The 24,498-nt window shown below is 61.4% G+C and overlaps 3 protein-coding genes across 4 annotated transcripts in view; all 3 read right to left on the reverse strand.

The window, feature by feature from the left end:
* TSC2 (TSC complex subunit 2) overlaps positions 1-16,556 on the reverse strand; it is a 67,211-nt gene extending 50,655 nt beyond the window's left edge. Inside the window, exon 1 of the mRNA XM_050774161.1 lies at positions 16,553-16,556. The gene's annotated coding sequence lies outside the window, so the exon portion shown is untranslated. The remainder of the gene's footprint in view (positions 1-16,552) is intronic.
* On the reverse strand, positions 509-11,382 carry NHERF2 (NHERF family PDZ scaffold protein 2). 2 transcript variants are annotated; one of them, XM_050774458.1, is made up of 7 exons: positions 11,041-11,382; positions 8,495-8,695; positions 2,513-2,692; positions 2,135-2,288; positions 2,018-2,061; positions 1,436-1,498; positions 509-1,195 (listed from the first exon to the last, which is right to left on the reverse strand). In XM_050774458.1, the coding sequence occupies exons 1-7, from the start codon at positions 11,251-11,253 to the stop codon at positions 1,037-1,039; spliced, it is 1,014 nt and encodes a 337-aa protein (XP_050630415.1). In that variant the 5' UTR covers positions 11,254-11,382; the 3' UTR covers positions 509-1,036. The 2 variants fall into 2 exon arrangements, with proteins under 2 accessions (XP_050630415.1, XP_050630414.1); XM_050774457.1 differs by lacking the exons at positions 8,495-8,695; positions 11,041-11,382 and adding an exon at positions 5,138-5,518.
* A 1,625-nt stretch (positions 16,557-18,181) lies between the features above and the next one.
* On the reverse strand, positions 18,182-19,713 carry NPW (neuropeptide W). The gene is made up of 2 exons (XM_050774636.1): positions 18,615-19,713; positions 18,182-18,394 (listed from the first exon to the last, which is right to left on the reverse strand). Exons 1-2 carry the CDS (start codon positions 18,867-18,869, stop codon positions 18,308-18,310), a joined length of 342 nt encoding a protein of 113 aa, XP_050630593.1. The 5' UTR covers positions 18,870-19,713; the 3' UTR covers positions 18,182-18,307.
* Between the last annotated feature and the right edge of the window lie 4,785 nt (positions 19,714-24,498).

Below are 24,498 nucleotides of genomic sequence, written 5' to 3' on the forward strand. Positions count from 1 at the left end.
GGCAACAGCGGTGCCGGTCGATCAGTGGTCGGCTCAGGGGTGCGGGGCCCAGGAGGGAAGAGCAAAGTCAACAGGGTGTCCACGGGGGAGCCTGCCAGGCAGGGCTGAACCAGAGGCCAGGAGTCCTTCCTGGGTGCTGCTCTCACACACCTATGTTCCCCAGGCCTGGGAGCTGCCGTGCGGAATGAGGGGCCTGTCCAGAGGCCACCCTCCTCGGGGACATGGGGCCTCCATCCTCGGGCCCCTCGGAGAACCTAGGCCCTGCACTTCAGACCCCCATCAGGGCACAGGCGCACAGGGTAGCTGGGTGGGGAGCAGGGCCTGGCCTAGGGACCCCCCACACCAGGGCGGGTTGGGGAGGGGCAGCTCCTACGGCCACATCAGGCCTCCCTGGCCTTACCTGAGGTCCCCACAAACAGGCTGGGGGCCCCAGCTCGGCCACTGGGAAGTCCCAGGGACTCCCACTCGGGACGGCTGCTGCTGAGGGGAGGGGGCGGGGAGGAAATGGTTTGCAGAGAAAGGTTTGTTTTATTGCAATTATTTAGAGCGCGTCCCAAGGGGGAGGGGAAGTCGGGGGGGGGGTAGGGGGGCTCTGGTATTAAGTGGAAACATGTGTGGAGCTGGAGATCTTTTTGGAAAAAAGCAAAAACACAAATTCCTTTCAGTCAGCAGGCCCCGGCAGAGCAGCAAAGGCCCTCACCCCGTGCTGCCGCCGCTCTGTCTCTCTCGCTCGCTCGCTCGCTCGCTCTCTCTCTCTCGCTCGCTCTCTCTCTCTCTCTCGCTCGCTCTCTCTCTCTCTGTCTCTGTCTCTGCCTCTCTCTCACATCTCTGGGTCTCTCTCCCCACATCTTGCTGCCACAGGCCCCCAGTACCTGGCAGGCAAGGGCAGGACGGGGGCTCACGGGGGCTGGGGCTGATTTCTGGGCAGTGGCAGGACCACCCTCCAGTCCACTGAGGCTTGGGGAGCTCGGGGCAGGCTGAGGCCCAAGGTCCGTGCAGGAGGGGTCCCAGGGCCCCGAGACAGGCAGGAAGGGGCTCAGAAGTTGCTGAAGATTTCGCGCTTCCTGTTCCAGTCCATCTGCGGCGCGCGCTTGTTGACTCGCGTGGCTCGAGCCTTCTCCTTGGCCTCGGCCGCCGTGGGGCTCAGGTGGAGGCCGCTCTCCTGGAAGGGGTCTCGCTTCCAGGCACTGCCATCCTGGGGTGAGCACGGTGGGTGGGGTGTCTGGAGTGAGCCCTAGGCCCACACCCCAGACGGGGGCCCCTCCCAGGGAACAACCAACACAGGTTGCCTGCTGGGGCTGGGGCTGGGGTAGGGGCTCATGAGGGCTTCCTGAGCAGAGACCCCACTGCCAGGGCTGACATCTCCACAGACGCCCACCCCAAGGCCTCTGGCAGCCCCATGTGTGAGCTCAGGAGTGGAGGAGGACATCCATACCTCAGTGTCCTTGTCAGAACCAGGAAGGTCACTTCGGGACGAGCACGCAGAGCCACCATTGAGCTGGGAAACCAAGGGCAGGTTGTGGCTTCACAGACAGACACAACACCCGCACAAGCACACATGTGCACAGATGCACACGCCCCACCAGGGTGTGCTCCTCCACTCGGCAGGGGGCCGCGGGCATCTGGTGGACTCTAGATGCGGTGAGGCAGGCACCGGGCGCCCGGCAGTGACAGGCAGGTGGCCTGGCCGGCTCATGGTGCAGAGGGGGTTTGGGTGCAGGAATGGCCGGCGTGAGCAACGCCTGGGGTGAGGCTACCACCAGCTCCCTGAGGAGGCAGAGACTGGAAGGCAACTCCCTACCAGGTGGTGCTCAGGAGGGGACGGAAGGCAGCAGCCCCAACCCCAGGCACCCCATGTGGCTTGTGTGTGGCACTGATCCAGGACGAAAACCACAGGGGCATTAATCGGGTGTCTCTACCACACCTCGAGGAAAGGGATCTCCAGGGAGAAGGGGGCCTGTCGGGCCTGGGTACCCCCAGAAGCACTTTGTGTCTCGTGGGCACCCCACCCTCTCACCTGGACAGGGCTGGTTCCGTTGGTCACGGGTGATGGCAGAGGACCTGTGGGGACAGCGTGTCAGTGGCTACTCGGCCACCACACCGCACCCACCCTGTGCCCCGGGCCGTGGCCCACCTTCCACATGCTCCTCGGTGGGTGTGACCCGAAGCCGCTTGAAGTGCTCATCTGTCTCGGGGTCCACCACCAGCAGCCGGGCCTCATCCTCCCGTGCCTTGATGCTGGCCACCACCTCAGCGTGGCGCAGCCCCTCCACATTCTGCCCGTTCACCTGCCGCCGCCAGCACGCATCAGCCCCGCCGTGGGCCCAGACAGCCCCCAATGCCGCGTGGCCAGGTGTGGCATCAAATATTCATCACAGCCACCGCCCGCCGAGGCAGCAGGAGGCGCACCAGCTCAGGTTCCCAGTGTCTCCCTCCTCCCTGCAAGGACCCAGGGCCCCAGTGTGGACAGGCATGGGGCCCCCAGCACCCTACAGCCCTGGTGGGCCGGTACCTCAATAAGCCGGTCCTGGGCGCGGAGGCCAGAGCGGGCAGCAGGTGAGCCCAGGTCCACCGAGCGGATGTACTGGCCGGGCCGGGACTTGTCACTATGCAGGTTGAACCCATAGCCCTGAGGTCCCTTTCGCAGGTGGCAGAGCCGAGGGCGCAGCTCCCTCAGGGGCCCACTGACATCCTGCAGGCCCAAGGGACAGGGTCAGTCCCTGGCTCCAGCCTCCCACCCCCAGAGGCCACTCCCTGGTGGTGCCGCTGCTGCCCAGACTCGGTACCATGCCACCCACGGGCAGGCCCAGGTCTCAGTGGCAAACACTCCGGGCACCCAGGCTGCCTGTGACAGAGCTTTCGTTGTGGGAACTTGGGCAAAGCCAGTTTTCAAACCCAGAAGCCTCCCCGATGGGCCCAGCCGCCTTCCTGGGTCGCTGGGCTAATTCCCTGGGCTGGAGGCCAGCGCGGCACACGGGCGGGGTGCGAGAGAGCACCAGGTGGGAAGAACTGTCACTGTCGGCCTCCTGGGGCAGTTGTCCCCGAGGGCCCTGCCCGTGCGTCCCCCTGCCCCGGGCTCTCCTCCAGAGCGTGGGGCAGGCGCTCCTAGGCCAGCAGTTTTGTTTTCTCTCCAGAGGCCTCCGTGAGGCTGGCTGCGGTGGCGGCTCTGTTTGCTTTCACATTCCGGGAAAACGAGCCGCACCACCCCCGCGGGCCCAGCACGCAGAGGCTGGGGCAGGAGCTTAGAGTGGACAGGGCACAGAGGGCCTCCTGGGGCCCGGAAGGACCCCCCCGCTACCATCCCAGGCCCTGCCTCATGTTACCTCTGGCATCCTGCAGTGGGGGTCTGGGCCAGGGGACCATGCAGGCAGGGCCAGGCCCAGTGACCACCCCCCAGCCAGGGGCCAGGCCAGGGTGCCGCGGCGGTGGCCAGTGGCTGCCCGTGCTCAGTTAAACATGGCGGTGGCCAGAGCAGGCGGGGGGCAGCTCAGGTTTCCAGGGAGTGCCAGGCTTGAGGGCGTGCGCAGGGGAGAGCGTGCAGGCGGGGAGGGGGGCTGCCAGGGCCCCTCCCTCACCTCCTACCTCCCTGTGTGTCCCTGAGGGACCACAGGCCAGGCCAGGGCTGGGGCGGCATGGCAAGAGGGGCACTCAGACCTCAGGAGGGCAGGTCTCCAGGCCTTAGACACCCCCAACCCCTCCAGCCACCCACCTTCGAGCTCACTCCAAACCCCAATGGACCAGAAACAGCCATGTCAGTGGCGGGGGCCGCCCTGCCAAGGGAGCAAGGGGGTCCTTCTCCACAGGGCTAGTGCCCTGTCCCCTGGGCTCGGGACCTGCCCTTGGTCTGGAATACCCTTCTCCTGTCCAGCCCGCCAGATGCCTCGTCAGGAGCCTCCTGCCCACCCTCTGAACCCTCTCTGCATGGCCACAACCCAGGCCCTATCACACCAGAAACTCCAGGGACAAGGCTGTGGCTCCTTGGCCCTGCAGGGGCTCAGCTGGGCCACATGGGCTGAATTGGAGGGTGCAAGATCCCCAAAATCTCCAGGGCCCCACCACATAGACCCACCCCTCCCCCAGACACACCTGGTGGCACAGGCATGGGGCTTTGAGGCTGACCCTGACACCTGCCCACCGAGCTGCCCCTCAGGGATGCAGTCAGAGCACAGTGCTGAGGCTGGCCTGGGAGGGAGGGAAGACGTGGGGACAGGGGCCCATTCAGGAGGGGAGGTGGAGCACAGCCCCCAGGCTGGCCTGGGACTGAGGGAAGGCATGGGGACAGGAGCCTAGTTCAGGGGGGGAGGTGGGAGCATGACATGGGCCCAGGCGGTAAAGACACGTCACACGGTCACAGACACAAGACGTCCAAACACACCTGCAAACATGCATAGCCACCCACACATGCGGCCAGCCCCACAGTGCTGGCCCGGCAGCCCTTCCCACGCCTGCACAGCGGCCTACAGGGCAGGGTTTCTCAGGGCACCAGACAGGAAGCAGGATCTGGTGGGTGTCTGGGGCCCTGAGGCCAGGCCAAAGCCCCCTCAGTGTTCTCAGGGTCATTCTGGCCACCCCTCTGCCTCTGTCCAGAAGCAGCCGTCTTTCACTCTACACGGCAAGAAGTTCTGCCTATCATCAAACCCCTCATTGTCAGCAGGGTCTCGGAGGCGCCAGGCACAGCACTAAACCCTCAGGTGGAGGGGCTGCAATGGAGGGGCCAGGGTGGGCTGCTGGCAGCACATGGGGCGGAGCATGGGGGCCCAGAGAGCTGAGGAGCTCGGGCGGGGTTCATAGCTCACATTCCTCCTCCCTGCCCTGGCTCAGCACACACTTCCTGCCGCCTTCTGCCAGGCCCTCTGGCTCCCACGGGCTCCAGGCTCCCTCCCCGCCAGTGGCCAGCACAGAGCTGGACCATCCCTGGTCCCCCAGCCATGCCTGTGTCCGGACAAAGAGGCTAGCATGGGGGTACACTGGGCGCCCCCCCAGATGGTGACGCACCAGCCCTGGCAGAGAAAGGCCTTCATTGTTGCTCAGGGACCAGCCTGCTTACATCAAGTTCCCGGAGTCCCTTCCTCCCACCCCGGGAGGCTGAGCGGCTGCTGGTTCCTCCTAGCCCTCCCTTCCTCCCACCCCACCTGACCTGTACCAGCCCCTGGGGTGGGCTCCGTGGAGGGGCTCCTGGAGCCCGGGCAGGTGGCGTGGCACTCCCGGAGCGCGCCATGGCAGCGGTACAGTGGCAGTGAGCGGCAGGCGTCCGGCCGGGGTGGCCTGAACTCTCTGGCTGACCCAGGCTGCCACCCCACTTATCTACCTCCCTCTGCGGCCCCGGCTCCCGGGGGATGGGTGGAGACGCGGGGGCTGAGTCACTCTGGGGAGCAGGGTGATGACTGAGCCCACTCCCCTTAGAAGGCTCCAGCCCGGCGCCCCCCACCCAGCTAGGTTTCCGTCCCAAGAAAGGAAGGAAGGAAGCTGCTGGAAGGCCCTGCCCGCCCCAGGACCCAGGGCTGGGGGGACAGGGAGGAGTCCCAGCCCCAGAACACAGGACTGTCATGCTGAGGTTCCAGAGGAACAAGAACCATAGGAGCCCAGAAGCCCCCACAGGCACCGCGCCCTAACCACACAGCCGCCTCCCGCAGATCTGTCACCCCTCACCTGCTCTTAGCCCCCAAGGCCCTCCAGACGGAGGTGGAGACTGGGCTAGGGGCAGGGGGCAGAGGGCTCAGGGTCTGCCACCACCTCTAGGGCCTGGCACCGCTGGCCACCCGTCTCTGTTTGGGGGCCGTCCCCTGTCATTACTACTAGGATCAGCTGCACCGCAGCTGCGGCCACCCCCAGCCTGCTGTGGCCCAGGGCTGAGTCATCACTAACTAGGCGTTCATGACCCCCAAAAGGAGTGGCTGACCACATCAGTGTCCTCCCCTGCCCACCTCCCCTATCCCCAGCCAGGACAGAGGACACTGAGAACCACCCTTAGCTCCCAGGGGGCACCCAGAGTTGGGCCCTCTCCATCCTGCACCAAAGCCAAGCTACATACCCTCCCAGGGCTCTGCCTCTCTGCCACCACCGCCCCCACTGGAGCCATCCCCGCAAGGTAAGCTTTGCCCTCCTGGGCTCCCTGAGCATCTCAGGCACACCCTGAACCCAGGCTGAGCAGGGCAGGATCTGAACCTGCTCTGCGGAGGTCCAGTGAGCCCCAATTCTTCCTGTCCACGCTGGGAGCTCAGGTGAACAAACCTCAGGGCTCGAGCCAGGCGCGGTGGCTCACGCTTGTCACCCCAGCACTTTGGGAGGCTGAGGCAGGCAGATCACTTGAGCCCAAGAGTTCCAGACCAGCCTGGCCAACACGGTGAAACCCCGTCTCTACTAAAAACACAAAAATTAGCCAGGTATGGTGGTATACGCCTGTAATCCCAGCTACTCGGGAGGCTGAGGCAGGAGAATGGTGTGGACCCAGGAGGTGGAGCTTACAGTGAGCTGAGATCCGGCCACTGCACCCCAGTCTGGGCTACAGAGCGAGACTCTGTCTCAAAAAAAAAAAAAAAGAAAGAAAGAAAAGAAAAAGAAACCTCAGGTCTCGATGCCAGAAGACAGAAGGGGAGACCCTGCTCCTTGGGTGTCCCCTGACCTCCTGGAGCCCCTGTCCCCAGCCAGACTCATGCACAAAGGGACCTGCCACTCAGGCCACCCTTTGTTCCTCTAAAAATATACCCAGAGGAAGCTCCTCCTAGGGCTTCCTGCAGCCCCCAGAGCCTGAAATAGCAGACGGGGGAAGGTCCCACCCAAGGCAAGGTGCCTCGGCCACCGCACCCTCCAGATAAAGTCCGAGGGCCAGATTTTTCCACAGGAAGGTGAACCATGCATTTGTGTCCAAATCAATGGACAAACGCCTGAGGTAGAGGCGGAGCTTCCTCCTGGGGGAGGCAGGGTGCCTGGGAAAGAGGGAGGCCCCAACCCTCAACTTGGAGATAGGGGCCTGGGACCAGCCTGCTCCCCTGCAAGGCCAGCCCCCCAACCAGCCCTGGGCTGGGCACCTTGGCCCTGAGCACGGCCATGGCCTGCCCTCAAGCCCCAGGAACAAAACGGGTCCCACAGGTCCCATGGCCAGGCCTGTGCCCCCTCCCCACAGGGAATGCCGTCTCCCTGCCAAGACATGCCCCCGCCGGGCTCAGCTCCCAGGCGCAGCCAGCTCCAGGAGTGATACTTGGGAAAGGGAGAAAGTGAATGTATAGATCCCCTGCACCCTCAGAAACTCGAGATCCCACACCCCTGCCTCAGGCACGGTTCTCACAGTGGGGTCTGGCCAACCCCTGGACTCAAATCCCCTGAAAGGATTTATTTATTTTCTTTTCTTTTCTTTTTTTGTTTTTTTGAGACAGTCTCGCTCTGTCCCCTAGGCTGGAGTGCAGTGGCAGGATCTTGGCTCACTGAAACTGCTGCCTGCCGAGTTCAAGCAATTCTCCTGCCTCAGCCTCCCGAGTAGCTGGGACTACAGGCGCCCGCCACCAAGCCCAGCTGATTTTTGTAGTTTAAGTAGAGACGGGTTTCACCACATTAGTCAAGCTGGTCTCAAAACTCCTGACCTCAGGTGATCCGCCTGCCTCGACCTCCCAAAGTGCTGGGATTACAGGTGTGAGTCACCGTGCCCGGCCAGGGATGTCTTTGAAAATGAAAAAAAAGGTAGGAGAGCATGGAGACATTGCCATCAGGGCCTCCAGGAAGACAGGACAGACAGTTTCAGGCTGTTCCTCCCAGCCCTCAAGGCCTGCCAGGTGGCCCCTCCCAGCGGCCACCTAGCAGGAGGTGGAGCAGGCGGCCCCTGTACTTTTCTGGGTCTCCTGGCTGGGAGCAGGGGCAGGGGAAGGAGGAAGTGCTACCCAGCAGGAGCCCAGAAGGAACAGCAGACAGGGTCCCAGGGCCCTCCCTTATATTTAGGGGAGGAGTGGGCTCACCTTGGAGCCACCTGGACCCCCCAACTCCACTCCCATGCTCCCAGCCCCACCCATGCCAGGCCTGGCAGAGTGGCCTCCTAGGCTTCCCCAACCTGCAGAGGCGGCCAGCCCTCTCCCAGGCCTTCCCAGCACACAGGCTCCTTGGAGAGAGACAAGGACAGAGCCACGGATGACACCCAACACAGGCACGGAGCTGGGCACACGCAGACCTAGAATGTCTATTCCCAGGGCTCCTCAGCCATGAGGCTGGGGGCTGGGGAGGCGGCAGCTTGTCACAGTAACCCCTCGATAGGGCAAGGGGCTCTGGAGCGTCCTGGAGAAGAGGAACAGGCTAGGCTGCCCTGACCCTACCCAGTTTAAAACACAGGCTGAGGGTAGAGAGAGTGGCCCCCAGTAGCCAACAGGATGGTCCCTGGGGCAGAAAAGGGGCCCCAAAGGCAGAAGAGACCAAGACTTCTGGAGGTGATCAGAGGCAAAGATGGTCGTCGAAAGCCGAGAGAGCCTCTGGGAGAGGCGAGGGTGGTCCCTGCGGGCCGAGCCCGCCATACCTTCTTGCCAGCGTCGGAGCTGCGGCCACCCATGTGTGCCCAGTCTGGCTTTGGCTCCCAGGGGTCGTGGGCGGGCGGGAGCCCTCGCTGGGCCATCTCCTCAGTGCAGGTCAGCTGCCGCCGGCGGAGCTCCTCATCTGTCTCCTGGTCCACCACCAGCAACCGGGTCTGCCCCTCCACAGCCTTGATCCTCTGCACCACCTGGGGCGAATGGGTGACAGGAGCGGGTCAGTGGCCCGCATTCCGGGCAGCACATGGGCAATGGCACCACTCTGGGCTGGCCCGGGCATGCAGGCGGGCAGCTGGTCTGCATGGGCGGGTGGCCGCACCGAGAGGCCTGCCGGCCCCGCCCCCCACCCCCAGACTCCAGAGGCTCCCTCCCTCTGCACCCGGGCTCTGGACACTGAGGTCCAGGCTGCGAGGGCTTCAGGGTCCTCCCAGAGCCTTGCCCTTAGCCCAGGGTCTTCTCCAGGCAGGGCTGGGAAGGGGCTGCAGGGTAGGGCAGCTGGGTAAGTCCCGTCTGGAAGTAACAAAGACGGCGCACAGTGGAGCTTCAGCTTTTCAGTCTGTTAGTGTGTGCACGTGCATCCATCTGTTTCAAAGTCTGTGTCTGCGTCCAGGTTTGAAGGAGAGGGGTGTCTCCCCGGGCCCCAGTTTGGGTGTGTCTGTGCCCATTCCTGTCATTCTCTGCCATGGGAGTCTAAACCCCTGACCCCAGGCCTTATGTCCACCTCCAGGCCATGACCATGGGCCCATTCCCACTGGACCTGTGAGGAGGGGAATGGCTGGACTCCTGGCTTGGGTACGCACACACAGCCAGGGAAGCAACACTCAGGTACAGCCGGCAAGGGGGGAGGGGCAGTGAACAGCTATGGCATGGTGGCTGTCGGCGTGTGGGTGCAGGTGCCTGTGAAGTGTCTGGACCATGCAGGGGGCCGGCGTGCACCCGCAGAGAGAAAGCAGTGTCCATTGGGAAGCGGGCGGGAAGACGGGCAGCCCTACTCCCACCTGCGGCCTGGGGGAGGGTGGACAGGGCTCCCCACCAGCCGCCGGGCTCAGCAGGGGTGGTGAATAGATAGGAGGGACTGAGCCAGGCCCATCTGTCCCCTGGCCCTCCTCTCTCCCCATGACCCAGAGTGAGACAAGAGGAACCGAGTGCCCAGCTGCTTCTTGACTATGTGTCCCAAACAAGTCACCCTAAATCTCTGGCATCAGTTTCCTCAACTGTCAAATGGGGCAGTAACTGCACCTCTTGCCCTCCTGGGGCAGTGGGGAGAGTCCACCATGGTCTGTGTGTCCAGTCCTCAGAGACCAGCACCCCAGGGCCTTGGATAAGCAGGTGTTCCCTGGGCAAGGGCGGCAACGACTATCAAACAGCAGCCAGGCCCCAGCCCTGCCAGCCCTACCCTCAATCCCTCAGGTCCAGGCCACTGGCCTGATCCCCACCTTCTTTAGCAAACAACCTTACACAGCAGACACTGGGTGGAAAGCATGGGGCTGGCCGACGGAGGTACAGACAAGGCACCAGGTGAACAGGAGACCAACTGCAGGCCCAGCTGAACCAACTGCTAATCTTGAGGTTCCAGGACCAGCCATGTAGACAGGTTATGGATTCGCCAGTGCTGTGAGGGACAGGGGCCCTGGAGGACAAGGGGTGTGTGGACACTGGACCCCCACCAGGGTGTGCTGGAAGTCCCTGGCCTGTGGGAGACAGACATACCTCAGGGGTCAGAACCCACAGAGAAAAGGCTCTGTTCTCCTTAGCCAGGAGGCAGGAGGCTTTAGCAAGTAACCCCAGCCGGGCTAAGCAGCCTCTGAGGAGGGGTAGTGCCTTTGGAGCTAAGGAATGCGGTTGCCACCAATGGCCAACTCAACCCGGTCCCAGGCATACCGGCTGGGACACACTAGAGTACAGACACAGACTTACCAGCCTGCAGACACACAGTGATGAGTACACTAACCAGGTGTGCACACACACAGAGCTCAGCTCTCACATGCCCAGGAGTCCAGACCTGTACACACACACACACACACACACACGCAGACCTGTATACTCACACACACTCCAGCACACACACAACTGCAGACACACTGATGCCCTTACTGCAACCCCTCCTGGGTACACACAGGCAGGCGCGTGCACACTTGGCTGACCCCAGAGGGACCTGCACACACACGCCCAGCTGTGTTCACACGCACACGTGTACACACACCTACGCAAAAGCACCCAGGTCTCCACCTTTCTGGAGGGGCCCCAGGTTACCCAACACCCTCCTTCATAGCACACTGAGGCCAAAACGCGACCAAAGAGCGAGGCCAACGGCCAGGAGCCGCAGTGCGGGCCCCTCCCTGCCAGGATGCCCCCCCACCCCTGTGCAGGGCTGAGCTTCCTGCGCGGGGACTCGGAAGGCGCCGGGCCGCTGCCTCCCGGCAATGTCCGCGTCCTCTCCGCGGAAGCCCCCTCAGGCCCCCGTGCGACCCCGCCCGCCCCAGAGGGACGCGCTCAGGGAGGGGGCGGCGGGCCGGGGGCGAGCGCGGGCCCCCACCTGGTGGTGCGTCTCGCCCTCCACGTTGACGCCGTTGACCTCGACCAGGCGGTCCCCAGCGCGCAGCGCCGCGGCCTCGGCGGGGGAACCGGGTTCCACGCGCCGGATGAACTGCCCGCGGCGGCCCTTCTCGCCGTGCAGGTGGAAGCCGTAGCCCTGCTCTCCGCGCACCAGGCGGCACAGGCGCGGCCGCAGCGGCTCCGGAGCGGCCATGGCGCCCGCTGCCCACCAGGCGCCCGCGGGCAGGGGCGCGGGGCAGCTCGGGGGCGGCGGCGGCGCTGGGCACCCGGCGGTGGCTTCGGCGGCTCCCGTTCGGCTCCCGTCGCCTCGGGCTCCGGCTCGGGCTCCAGCTCGGGCTGCGGCACCGCCCCCGCGCCCGCCCCTTCCCCGCCCCCGCCCCCGCCGCCCGGCCGCCCCCACCTCCGGTCCCAGCCATCCCGGCCTCCGTGGCCGGTCATCCCGAGTGGGGGTGGGGGAAGGCGGCAGGACTAGGGGACCCCCCAGCCACCAGGACCCCTCTGTCTCGCTCCTGCTCTGGGCAGCCGCCTTGGTGCCAGCGCCTTTGCCTTCTATCCCAGGAACATTTATTGGATACCTACTGTATGTGCAGCATCCAGGCAGGTCTTGAGGTGGGCGACGGGTTGGACAAAGGGTCTCCAGGACAAGGGACCCCCCCAAAGGGGCCAAAGGGTAACAACAAGGGCCACAGCCCTCCCCACCCTCCCGGGGAAGCCCTCCCAGACCCCCGTGCCTATCTCCTCTCCGCTGTGCCTGATCTGGATCCCTCCTGTAGCCAGAACTGCCCTGGCCCAGGGGTCTCAGGAGGGCCCAGGAGGCAAAAAGAGGTTTAAACGTGACACGCAGCTGTCCCTCCCTGCATCCTGGGGGCCAGTGGCTTGAGACTCCCTGGCCTACCCTCCGTGTTTGGGCTATCTGCACCGCGTCCATTCCCGCCATTCTTTCCCTTGGCCGGGCCGGCACCCCTACTTGTGTCCCAGCCCACCCCAGGCCTGGACTGTGACTCTGCAGGGTAACGAAAGGATGAGTCTCGACATGGGCCTCCACTGACTTCTTTGGGCTCTAAGCTCTGGGTGGTGGCCAGTGTGCACAGGCGTTGCTCCACAGTGTCCGCAGGCAGGCAGCAGGCCTCCTCTCCCCTGCCCACAGCCGTCTACATCCCTGAGCCTCTACGTGAAGCACGAGTGTCCCTCTTTCCCCAACAGGACAGTCGCCACCACAGTGAAATCGTTTATGCTTGAGCGCATTTTACTTGGAACAACCCTAGGGGCTTGGCCACTTCACAGACCTGCAAACAGGCCTGGAGAGGGACCCACAAAGCTTCCTCAGCTCCCTTTGGGCCCAGGGATGTGAGATTCGGAGTCCATGCTCTTCACCACCCAGCTCTTCCTCTGTCTCCAATATAGGAAGACAGCTGAGTCCAGGCACAGCCCCAGTCTGCCCTCCTCCCCAGCCCAGCCAGGCCCCCCGCACATACCTGGTTCCCAGGGGTCAGGCACAGCCAGCCCAGGCAATTCCCCATGTGAGCAGTAGAAGCAGGCTTGGCGCAGTCCTCCTCTCCCTATCCTCTCTCTGGGGCCTTGGCCTGGGCTCCCCTGCCCCCACCCAAGCACAGGGCCCGCCTCTGGGCAGTCTCCTGGGCCATGGCCCCCTGGGTGCCCATATCCCGGCAGCTGCCCCTAAAAGCCACTTAGGCTGAGGCGCCATGGCTGCTTGCCACCCCCACCCCTGCAATTGCTGGCTGAGGCTGCCTCAGGCTCCCGCCTGGCCAGCCACCTCCATCTGTCTGTCTGCATGTCCAGAGGCTGCCTGTCTGACCTATGGCTGGCCTTCCTGGACACAGCCTGGTGCTGCCACCCGTGGAGTCTGTGAAGATGGGTGCAGGCAGTGTGACCCACCACCACGCACCCCACACACCACACCTGTTTGGGCTCAGGGGGTCATCCCACACCAACCAGGGCCACCCACAACCTGGCAGGCTGTAGCTTCGTGGCCACACTAGAGTCGAGGGAGGTGGCTGGATGGGAGGCACCAGCAGCCCCAGGTCCCCTGGGTAAGGGGGCTTGCAGAGCTTACCCCCCGGGTGGGGCAGATCCCTGATCAGCCTTGGGCATACACCAGCCTTCCCTGGCCCAGGACTCAGCCAATTCCTCCTCCCAGTGACTGAAGATGGGATGGGGGGCCAGGAGCAGTGTCTCACGCCTGTAATCCCAACACTTTGGGTCAGGAGTTCCAAAATCCCAACACCTGAGGTCAAGAGTTCGAGACCAGCCTGGCCAACATGGCAAAACCCCGTCTCTACTAAAAATACAAAAAAAAAAAAAAAAAAATAGCCAGGCATGGTGGCAGACACCTGTAATCCCAGCTACTGGGGAGGTTGAGGCAGGAGAATCACTTGAACCCAGGAGGCGGAGGTTGCAGTGAGCTGAGATTACATCATTACACTCCAGCCTGGGTGACAGAGCAAGACACTATCTCAAAAATAATAATAATAAAAATTTAAAAATAAATAAATAAAAGATGGGATAGAGAACAGCATGGCGGAGGGAAGGGCCATCAGGGACATGAGGTAACAACTGGGGCCAGGAACCAAGGAAGTATCACAGTACACTCTACCGCTACAAAGTAACAAAGGAGTTCCCAAAGCCAAGAAGGGCTGAGCAGGGTAACAGAGTAGCAAAGGGTCAGGCAACAAAGGAAGTGGGCCTGGCAAAGCGGGGAGCAGGAGGAATGAGACAGCCAGAGAGGAACTGGAGGTCACACTTTCAGAGGAGGTTCAGAGTCAGAGGGGACAGTGAGTCCAGGGACCTGGAGGAACAGGCAAGGAATGGTGACCCAGCAGCTCTCAGGGCTAAACCCTCCCACACCTCTTCTCCAGCCAGCCTCCGGAAGCTCTCAGCCCTCGTCCAAGGCTGACCTTGGCCCCCACGGGTGCTGCGCTGGAGGCAGAGGAAGGCGAAGGGAAGCGCCTGGGCAAAGGTGTTCAGGGGCCGCCAAGTGCTTGGTGTCTCAAAGGAAGGGCTAGGGAAGTGGGCGGGAGGCAGTAGAGTGGACATCAAGAGGAGGGTGGACTTTATTTTGCTGCTTCTGCGGAGTGCAGATGGGGTGATGTGGGTTCCCAGGGCAGCAGCAGGGGGGAAGAAAGTCAAGTCAGGGGCAATCAGAGGCTTGGGGGATTCCCCACTCTCCACCCAACCCCCTTTCCCCACGCCTGCCAGCATGCTACCCAGGCGTGAGTCCTATCCAGCAGAGGGAGCGGTCTCAGCTGTTCCCCTGGGCTGTCGGTGGGGGGTTCACCGGGGTGGGGGCGCCCCTGCACTCCTGTTTCTGCAGGACCTTTCCTCCAGGCCTTGAACCCGCATCCCTCCAGCAAGGTCCCAGCGATCTCAGGGAGCCCGAGCCTGGGCCTGGACAGAGGCTCTGGGATGTGGCCGTGGCCTGGAGCCCTGTCTGGGGGTGGGACCACTATTCCGACGCCCGGTAATGGTTCAGAGCTGCTCAGGTAGGCGCTGCTTTCTGATGGACATTAATGGTCCTGCAAGCATAACCAGACCGCGCCTATGGCCTCTTCCCTCAGGCTGCACCGTGCCTCTCTTCAGATTCCGAAACTGGAGCAGGCGGGGCCAGCGCGACAGAAGGAGGTGACCAACAGAGACCCAGAGAGGAGGAGAGGGAAGGTGGGGACTGCGACGACCCAAGAGCGAGGGAGGGGCAGGAAACCGCTGCCGCCGACGGGGCGGCCCCGCCCACCCGCTGTGGCCCCGCCCACTGCGGCCCGCCCATTGCTGGAGGCGCGGGGCGGAGGCTACCGCCCAGAACGGTAGCCGCGCAGCGCCACCTGGTCGGAACTGGTTGCATTGCATCGTCCGAGGAGTTGCCCCAGCATCCTGCCCATCTGGCTTCCACTCGATCCAGTCCTGTGGGGTGGGGACTGGGGTGAGGCTGGCGCCCTAGGGCTGGTTGCGCTGCAGGGGAATAAGGGTGTGGAGCTGGGGAGGCAGAGAAGCCCCTCATCGGCTCTACCTCCCCATCTTGGACCAGGCAAGCACCAGGGAACATGACTGAAACCTCCCCCCGTCCCCGCAAAAACAGGGCTTTGAGCACCTTGGCGTTTGCAAGGGAAGGCCAGAGCTGAAGCAGCTCCAGGAAGAACATTTAACACAGCCTGGGGCCCTGGAGTCCTCCTTCGGGGAGGGAGGTCCCGGGCTGTCCTGGAATCTGCAGTCTGGAGCAGACGGTGGGGAAGGGGAGGAGGCAGTGGGAGGGGCGGTGAGAGCAGACACGGCACGGGTATCATCCCATAGGCAGTGGGGAGCCCTTGAGGCGTGGTGTGGGGGTGACAAGGTCAGGACATCCATGTTCTTAGAGGTCAGGTTCAGTGAGGAACAGGGCCAGGACTGGGAAGGAATGAGTTGTCCTGTGAGGTGTGTGACCACCTCTTCACCCAGCACAGAGCCGGAGGGAGGCCTAGATGGAACCAAGGGCTCCATGTAAGAATTGGCTGGTGAGGCTCACGCCTGTAATTCCAGCACTTTGGGGGGCCGAGGCGGGAGGATCACCTGAGATCGGGAGTTCGAGACCAGCTTGACCAACATGAAGAAATGCTGTCTCGGCCGGGCGCGGTGGCTCAAGCCTGTAATCCCAGCACTTTGGGAGGCCGAGGCGGGCGGATCACAAGGTCAGGAGATCGAGACCACAGTGAAACCCCGTCTCTACTAAAAATACAAAAAATTAGCCGGGCGCGGTGGCGGGCGCCTGTAGTCCCAGCTACTCAGGAGGCTGAGGCAGGAGAATGGCGGGAACCCGGGAGGCGGAGCTTGCAGTGAGCCGAGATCGCGCCACTGCACTCCAGCCTGGGCAACAGCGTGAGACTCGGTCTCAAAAAAAAAAAAAAAAAAAAAGAAATGCTGTCTCTACTGAAAATACAAAATTATGCGGGCGTGGAGGTGCATGACTGTAATCCCAGCTACAGGCTGAGGCAGGAGAATGGCTTGAACCCAGGAGGCAGAGGTTGTGGCGAGCCAAGATCGCGCCATTGCGCTCCAGCCTGGGCAGCAAGAGGGAAACTCTGTCTCAAACAAAAACAAAAACAAAAACAAAAAACAAAAAACAAAAAACAAAACAATTGGCTGGTGGGCCAGGTGCCGTGGCTCACGCCTGTAATCTCAGCACTTTAGGAGGACGAGGTGGGCGGATCCCCTGAGGTCAGGAGTTCAAGACCAGCCTGGCCAACATGGCAAAATTCCATCTCTATTTTATTTTATTTTTTTTTTTTTTTTTTTTTTTTTTTTTGAGACAGAGTCTCGCTCTGTCGCCCGGGGTGGAGTGCAGTGGCCGGATCTCAGCTCACTGCAAGCTCCGCCTCCCGGGTTCACGCCATTCTCCTGCCTCAGCCTCCCGAGTAGCTGGGACTACAGGCGCCCACCACCGCGCCCAGCTAATTTTTTGTTTTTTTTTTTTTTTTTTTTTTTTTTTAGACGGAGTCTCACTCTGTCCCCCTTGCTGGAGTGCAGGGGCCGGATCTCAGCTCACTGCAAGCTCCGCCTCCCGGGTTCAGGCCATTCTCCTGCCTCAGCCTCCCGAGTAGCTGGGACTACAGGCGCCCGCCACCTCGCCCGGCTAGTTTTTTTGTATTTTTTAGTAGAGACGGGGTTTCACTGTGTTAGCCAGGATGGTCTCGATCTCCTGACCTCGTGATCCACCCGTCTCGGCCTCCCAAAGTGCTGGGATTACAGGCTTGAGCCACCGTGCCCGGCCAATTTTTTGTATTTTTTAGTAGAGACGGGGTTTCACCGTGTTAACCAGGATGGTCTCGATCTCCTGACCTCGTGATCCGCCCGTCTCGGCCTCCCAAAGTGTTGGGATTACAGGCTTGAGCCACCGCGCCCGGCCTCTATTTTAAAAAATACAAAAATTAGCTGGGCTTGGTAGTGGGCACCTGCAATCTCAGCTACTGGGGAGGCTGAGGCAGGAGAATCATCTAAGCCGGGGAGGCAGGGAGGCGGTGGTTGCAGTGAGCCGAGATAGTGCCTCTTCAGCATGGGCTGGAGACTCTGTCTCGGAAAAAAAAAGAAAAAGAATTGAAGGGGTGGAGATAAAAAGAGCACCCACATTTGGGAGAAGGACACACCTTGGAGATGGAAAGGACCTACCAGCGAGGGGAGGCGGGGCTTCCAGGAGCAGGGGTGGGGGGCTGGTTCCACAGGGGCATCCTAAAGCCAGGCCCAGGACCACCCCTCCCCCAATCCTTGCTGGGTGGCCCCAAGGGGGGACCCTGCCACATGGCTACAGGAGGGTTCCAAGGGTGGGCTGCATCAGTGCATGTGACCTTGGTGGTTTGGGGTCCGGGACAGTCGTTGGAGTCCCAGGGCAGATTAGAGAGGGTTGAAGAAGGAGAGTGAGGGAGGAGGGGCCCAGACCCTTGGGAGAGGAACTGGAGGGGGCCTGGTGGACGGAGGTCCTCGGTATTCAAGATGGCAGGGCACATGTATGTGGGAGGACTGGAGCCAGTGACCAGAAGGGCATGCAGAGAGGGATAAAAGGTAGAGGAGCAGCCGGGCACGGTGGCTCATGCCCATAATCCCAGCACTTTGGGAGGCCGAGGTGGGCGGATCACCTGAGGTCAGGAGTTCAAGACCAGTCCAGCCAACATGGTGAAACCCCGTCTCTACAAAAATACAAAACTTAGCTGGGCATCATGGTGGGTGCCTGTAGTACCAGCTACTCAGGAGGCTGAGGTGGGAGAATCGCTTGAACCTGTGGAGGTGGAGGTTGCAGTAAGTCAAAATCTCGCCATTGCACTCCAGCCTGGGCGACAAAGGGAGACTCCGTCTCAAAAAAATAAAAAAAAAAGCAAGCAGCAAGGTGGGGCTCAGGTGGAGGGGCCCCTCCTCCATGGGCATGACCCAGAAGAAGGGGACCAGAGGTTCTTAATCCTCTGCGGAAGACTTTGGCTAAGGGAGAAAGGGGGTGCCAGGACATTCAGGTTTGAAATGAATGCTGAGTGCCCGGCGCTTCCCCTGGTCGGCGAGGGAGGGGCCCATGACATTTGCCAGGGCGTGGGCGCGCCTGTCTGCGCCCTGAGCTAGACGGCAAAGTACACAGGCAGACGAAGGGGTCGCAAGCTGGGGCGCAGGAGTCAGGCGGATTTTATTGACCGGACGGCAGGCCAGGGCTGTGAGCGGCTCCTGGAAGCTGCGGAGACTCCTCCTGGGTCAGGCGCGGAGGCGCCGCAGGCGGGGGAACGCTGTCAGGACGGTCCGGGGGCCAGGCGGGGCCGGCCAAGGCGGTTTGCTGCGGGGACCACGGCGGGGCGGGAGACGTCTCTCGGAAGTCGCTAGCGAGAACAGAGCAAGGCCGTGGGGAGGAGGCTGTGGCCCTCCACTGCCACCCCGGGGTGCCAGGGTCGAGCCTGCCCAGGGAAAACTTTTCTGGGCGCGGAGCGGGGGATGGAAGGGCCCGAGGGTGCCCCCTGAACACATGGCTCTGTGCTGCGGCTCAGACCTCCTGAGACCCCTTTGCCTGCGGCGGTCCAGGCCTCCTTCCCTCTCACGTACCTGGCTGGCTCCGCTGAAGTCCAGGGACACCAGTTCCAGCGCAGACTCCGGGGCGCGCGGGCTCCGGGGCGCACGGACAGGGATCCCTGCCTCGGAGCTCCTGCGTCGCGTCTCCCACAGCTCCTGAACCCACGAGGGCAGCAGGAGAGGAGCCTCGCGGGCAGCGGGTCCGGGGGAGAGGGTGTCCCCGGTCAGGGGGCCGGCGGCCGCGCGCAGCACGCGGCGCCACATGTAGGGTGAGCGGCGCAGCCCCATGAGCAGGCCAGCGGCGCGGCCCACCGTGTGGTAGCGGGGACTCGCCACTTGCTTGTACCAGGCGCCGGCGGGCAGCGGCAACAGGAACAGGAGCAGCGGCAATGCCAGCCACGGCCGGCTCGCAGGAGCCCCCCGCTTCCCCGGGCCCCGCGCCAGGGTGCTCGCGTCGACGGCCGCCCGGGGGGGCGGGCCACGAACCGGCTCAGCTGGGTTTGGGCGCGCAGTGGAGTCGGGACGCCCAGGTACCGGAGCGCAGGAGGCTGGAGGCGATCCGTGGGTCCCCTTGCGAGCCCAGCTATAACCGTTCGTGGCCCCGCCTTGTTCCGCCCCCGCAGTACTGCTGGGCTCCCCAGATGGGAGGAGGGACGGAGGGAGGAGAGGGAACCCTGGCAGCTGGTGGGGACGTGGGTACCTGAGCACCTCACTGAGTGGGCCGCTGGCTGGAACTGTGCTCCTCTGGGGGAACACGTTCCATTCTCTCCCTGCTCAGCCTCCTCCCCCAGGAGTGGAAGTGCCAGGGAGAGGGTACTGGGAACACTGATGAGGGAGTAGGGCTGAGGGATGCCCCTTTAGCCAGACTCCTGCGGGTGGGACAACAACAGAGCGAAGGCCCAGGTACAGGCAGAGCTACAGTGGCTATCGCAGGGGGGCTGTCAGGGGCCTTCAGCACCATTCAAGACCCTTCTGGGTGACTCCACACAAGAGTTGTCCCTTGTCCTTGCCTAGCACGGCTCCCAAAGCTGTCCCCACACTCTGTCCTGTCCACTGCCACCCCCAGCTTCTCCCCACCAACCTGTCTCTCCGCAGAGCTAGACAGAGGCTTAGAAGCCTCACATTGGCCACACCAAGCCATTCCTGGGGTCTGTGGTTCTGCGAGGCCTCCAGGAGAAAGAGTCAGCCCCTCCTTGAACCTCTAGCCCTGGAGGGGCAGGACAAGGCCTTGCAGACTTCCAATGTCTCCTCTCTGGTGATGGTCCCCTAAGATCACTTTATCCAGCGAGTCTCAATTTTTGTCTAAACCAAAACTTTGCCTGCCTCTGTGCGTCTGTGCCTAGAGCATCATTCCCTCCTTCTCAGCCTGGCTAACACCTACTCATCCTTCAGGACTCCACTTAAATGGCCCAGGTCCTTGGCCGGGTGCGGTAGGTCACGCCTGTAATCCCAGCCATTTGGGAAGCCGAGGTGGGCGGATCACCTGAGGTCAGGAATTCAAGACCAGCCTTGCCAACATGGTGAAACCCCATCTCTACGAAAAATACAAAAAATTAGCTGGGTGTGGTGGCAGGCACCTGTAATCCCAGCTACTTGAGAGGCTAAGGCAGGAGAATCGCTTGAACCCAGGAGGCGGAGGTTGCAGTGAGCCGAGATTGCGCCATAGAACTCCATCCAGTCTTGGCAACCAGATGAAACTCCATCTAAAAAAAAAAAAAAAAAGGCCGGGCGCGGTGGCTCAAGCCTGTAATCCCAGCACTTTGGGAGGCCGAGGCGGGCGGATCACGAGGTCAGGAGATCAAGACCATCCTGGCTAACACGGTGAAACCCCGTCTCTACTAAAAAATACAAAAAACTAGCCGGGCGAGGTGGCAGGCGCCTGTAGTCCCAGCTACTCAGGAGGCTGAGGCAGGAGAATGGTGTAAACTCGGGCGGCGGAGCTTGCAGTGAGCTGAGATCCAGCCACTGCACTCCAGCTTGGGCGACAGAGCGAGACTCCGTCTCAAAAAAAAAAAAAAAAAAAAAAAGGCACAGGGCCAGACAATCCCTCAGAATATACTTCTGTGCCCACATGGGCTTAACAGCCCCCTCTCAGAGGGCAGAGCCTGACACACTCTTTCCTGACCTCCCAGCAAGGGTGAATCCAGCGCTCCCCCAGCAATCATGCCAGTCACGGGGCAGCCCCGGGTCCCAGACATCAGGGATCTCGTTTTGGGTCATGATAAACTATCTCATCTTGACCTCCAGACAATTCCATGAGTGAAACTATTATTGACTCCACTCACTAACTAGCGAACTGAGGCCCAGGGAGAACTGACCTGCCCCAGATCATGTTGGGTAAATGGTGGAGGTTAGATATATCCTAGCCCCTGAGCCCAAGAGCCTCAGCTTGGGGGAACAGGCTACCCCTGTCCAGAGAGGCACAGAAGGGCTGGGGCAGGCTGGGCACGGTGGCTCATGCCTGTAATCCCAGCACTTTAGGAGGCCGAGGCGGGTGGATTGCTTGAGGCCAGGAGTTCAAGACCAGCCGGTCCAACATGGCTGGTCTAATGCAGATGGAGAAACCCCATCTCCATTAAAAATACAAAACTTGGCCGGGCGCGGTGGCTCAAGCCTGTAATCCCAGCACTTTGGTAGGCCGAGACGGGCGGATCACAAGGTCAGGAGATCGAGACCATCCTGGCTACCACGGTGAAACCCCGTCTCTACTAAAAAATACAAAAAGTAGCCGGGCGAGGTGGCGGACGCCTATAGTCCCAGCTACTCGGGAGGCTGAGGCAGGAGAATGGCGTGAACCCGGGAGGCGGAGCTTGCAGTGAGCTGAGATCCGGCCACTGCACTCCAGTCTGGGCGACAAAGCGAGACTCTGTCTCAACAACAACAAAAAAAAAATACAAAACTTGCCGGGCGCGGTGGCTCACGCCTGTAATCCCAGCACTTTGGGAGGCCGAGGTGGGCATGTCACGAAGTCAAGAGTTTCAGACCAGCTTGACCAACATAGTGAAACCCCATCTCTACTAAAAATATAAAAATTATCCGGGTGTGGTGGCACACGCCTGTAGTCCCAGCTACTCAGGAGGCTGAGGCGGGAGAATTGCTTGATCCTGGGAGGCGGAGGTTGCAGTGAGCCAAGACTGTGCCATCGCACTCCAGCCTGGGTGACAAAGTGAGATTCCATCTCAAAAAACCAAAAACAAAAACAAAAAAAACTTAGCGGGGCGTGGTGGCACACGCCTGTAGTCCCAGCTACTCTGGGACTGAGGCTGAGGGAGGAGGATCACTTGAACCTGGGAGGCAGAGGTTGCAGTGAGCCAAGATGGGACCACTATACTCCAGCCTGGGCAACAGAGCAAGACTCCATCTCAAAAAACAAACAAACAAAACAGAAGGTCTGGGGCAGAGCCCGACTCCTGCTCCTGAAGCGTGAGGGTCCCCGGCGGGTGTGGTGAGTCTGAGAAGGTTTGAAAGCAGCAGCCCTCCCCACAAAGGCCACACTGAAGTGGTGAGACGCCAGCCCTGCTTGATAGTCCCAGCTGAGGGGAAGAGGATAAGGGCCTCAGCCCCTCCTGCCTCAGTTTCCTCATCTGTAAACTGGGGGTGAAAACAGTGGCCACTTCATCATCTCGTCGGCGTTGGTAATCCAGTGGTGGGTCTGGGAGCTGAACTGTGCCTGGTACCCAGTAGGCACTCAATGATTGCTGTGGCTAGGATCTATCCTTGCTGCGCCAGAGGCTGACCACCCCCAGCCTGTCAGGAAAACACCGTGATGGGGGCAGAATGGAGAATGCAGATGGAGCTGTCTGTGCCAATTGGAGGACCCCCGGGACCAGAGGCTCTGCAAGAAGCTGTCCCCGCCGCGCTCCCCTGGGGCCCCTTGTCCTTGAGAGCTGCCTGGAGTGTGTGGTGGGCGGGTAGTGCAGCACGACATGGGCCAGAGCCAGGCCCCATCATGGTCCCTTGGCGCTGCCACCTACTCCTGGCTAAGAGGACGTGGGCGTCTCTGGACCCCTGGGGGGACTCCAGCCAGTCTGGGGAGGGTCCAGGATGCCCCCTGGAGGTGGCCCAGGGAGCTTCTGCAGGGGGAACTGCAGAAATTCATCAATGAAGGTCTGTGCTGGGATGGAAGTCCCTGTGACAGAAAATAGAAGTAGAGGCCGGGCACGGTGGCTCACGCCTGTAATCCCAGCACTTTGAGAGGCTGAGGCGGGCGGATCACCTGAGATCAGGAGTTCGAGACCAGCCTGACCAACATGGAGAAACCCCGTCTCTATTAAAAACACAAAATTAGTCGGGCATGGTGGCACATGCCTGTAATCCCAGCTACTAGGGAGGCTGAGGCAGGAGAATTGCTTGAACCTGGGAGGCAGGGGTTGTGGTGAGCCAAGATCACGCCACTGCACTCCAGCCTGGGCAACAAGAGCGAAACTCCTTCTCAAGAAAAAAAGAAAAGTAAAGAAAAAGAAAACAGAAGTAGAAGTAGAGCTGTAACAGCGTGGTAAATCTGAAAACTGCAATGGTGTACAACGAAAAAAACTCCCTGCAGCACAGTAAATTCCATGTGCTGCCATTTTCTGAGCTTAAATCCCAGGAGTGGGCTAGCAGCTGCAGTGCCTCACACCTATAATTGCAGCACTTTGGGAGGCCAAGGCGGGCGGATCACCTGAGGTCAGGAGTTCAAGACCAGCCTGGCCAACATGACGAAACCCCATCTCTACTAAAAATACAAAAATTAGCTGGGCATGGTGGCGGGCGCCTGTAGTCTCAGCTACTCTAGAGGCTGCGATAGGAGAATCGCTTGAACCCAGGAGGCAGAGGCCGCAGTAAGCAGAGATGACACCACTGCACCTCAGCCTGGGCAACAGAGGAAGGCTCGTTCTCAAAAACAAAACAAAACAAAACAAAACAAAAACCCGGCTGGGCGTGGTGGCTCATGCTTGTAATCCCAGCACTTTGGGAAGCCAAGGCAGGTGGATCCTGAGGTCAGGAGTTTGAGACCAGCCTGGCCAACACAGTGAAACTCCGTTTTACTAAAAATACAAAAATTAGCCAGGCGTGGTGGCAGGCGCCATAGTCCCAGCTACTTAGGAGGCTGAGGCAGGAGAATCACTTGAACCCAGGAGGCAGAAGTTGCAGCGAGCCAAAATTGCACCACTGCACTCCAACCTGGGCGACAGAGCTAGACTCTGTCTCAAAAAACAAAACAAGAACAAAACAAACAAAAACAAGTAGTGGCTCCTCTGCCTTGTTTATTGCTGTGGCCCAAGGGAGTGAGAGTCGCCGGACGCAGGGAAAGGCCACTGGGAACAGAGGCATGGGGAGGTGTCTGTTGGGTGGGGTACCAGAACACATGGCGGGGGGAGCCCAGGGCTGGGTGAGAGGAGCGAAACACAGAACCTTAAGGGTGCCTGTGGGCTCCCTTTCCAGGCGGCAGGAGGAGGGCCTCTGTGTCCCGCCCATCCTGGTGCCCAGGGAGGGGGCCTGGTGACGAAGGCTTCCTTCTCTCCGCCTCCAGAGACCTAAAGCCACAGCTCTTCTTGGGGAGGAGGTGATGAGAGCCGGCCCTGCTTCCTGAGGCTCACCTCTCAGTTCCTTGATACCAGTGTCCCGCCTGGAAATCAATAAGACGCTTAAGGCCCGGACCATGCCTGCTGCAGACACAAAGCCTGGCCCCAAACAGGAAAGCCCTGGTAAGGAGGAGATTAATGAGCAAATCTGTTTTGTCATCTTTTTTTTTTTTTTTCAAGACGGAGTCTTGCTCTGTCCCCCAGGCTGGAGTGCAGTGGCGCGATCTCGGCTCACTGCAAGCTCCGCCTCCCGGGTTTACGCCATTCTCCTGCCTCAGCCTCCCGAGTAGCTGGGACTACAGGTGCCCGCCACCTCGCCCGGCTAGTTTTCTGTGTTTTTAGTAGAGACGGGG

The sequence above is a fragment of the Macaca thibetana genome, chromosome 20 (genome assembly GCF_024542745.1).
Source record: "Macaca thibetana thibetana isolate TM-01 chromosome 20, ASM2454274v1, whole genome shotgun sequence".
NCBI lineage: Eukaryota > Metazoa > Chordata > Mammalia > Primates > Cercopithecidae > Macaca > Macaca thibetana.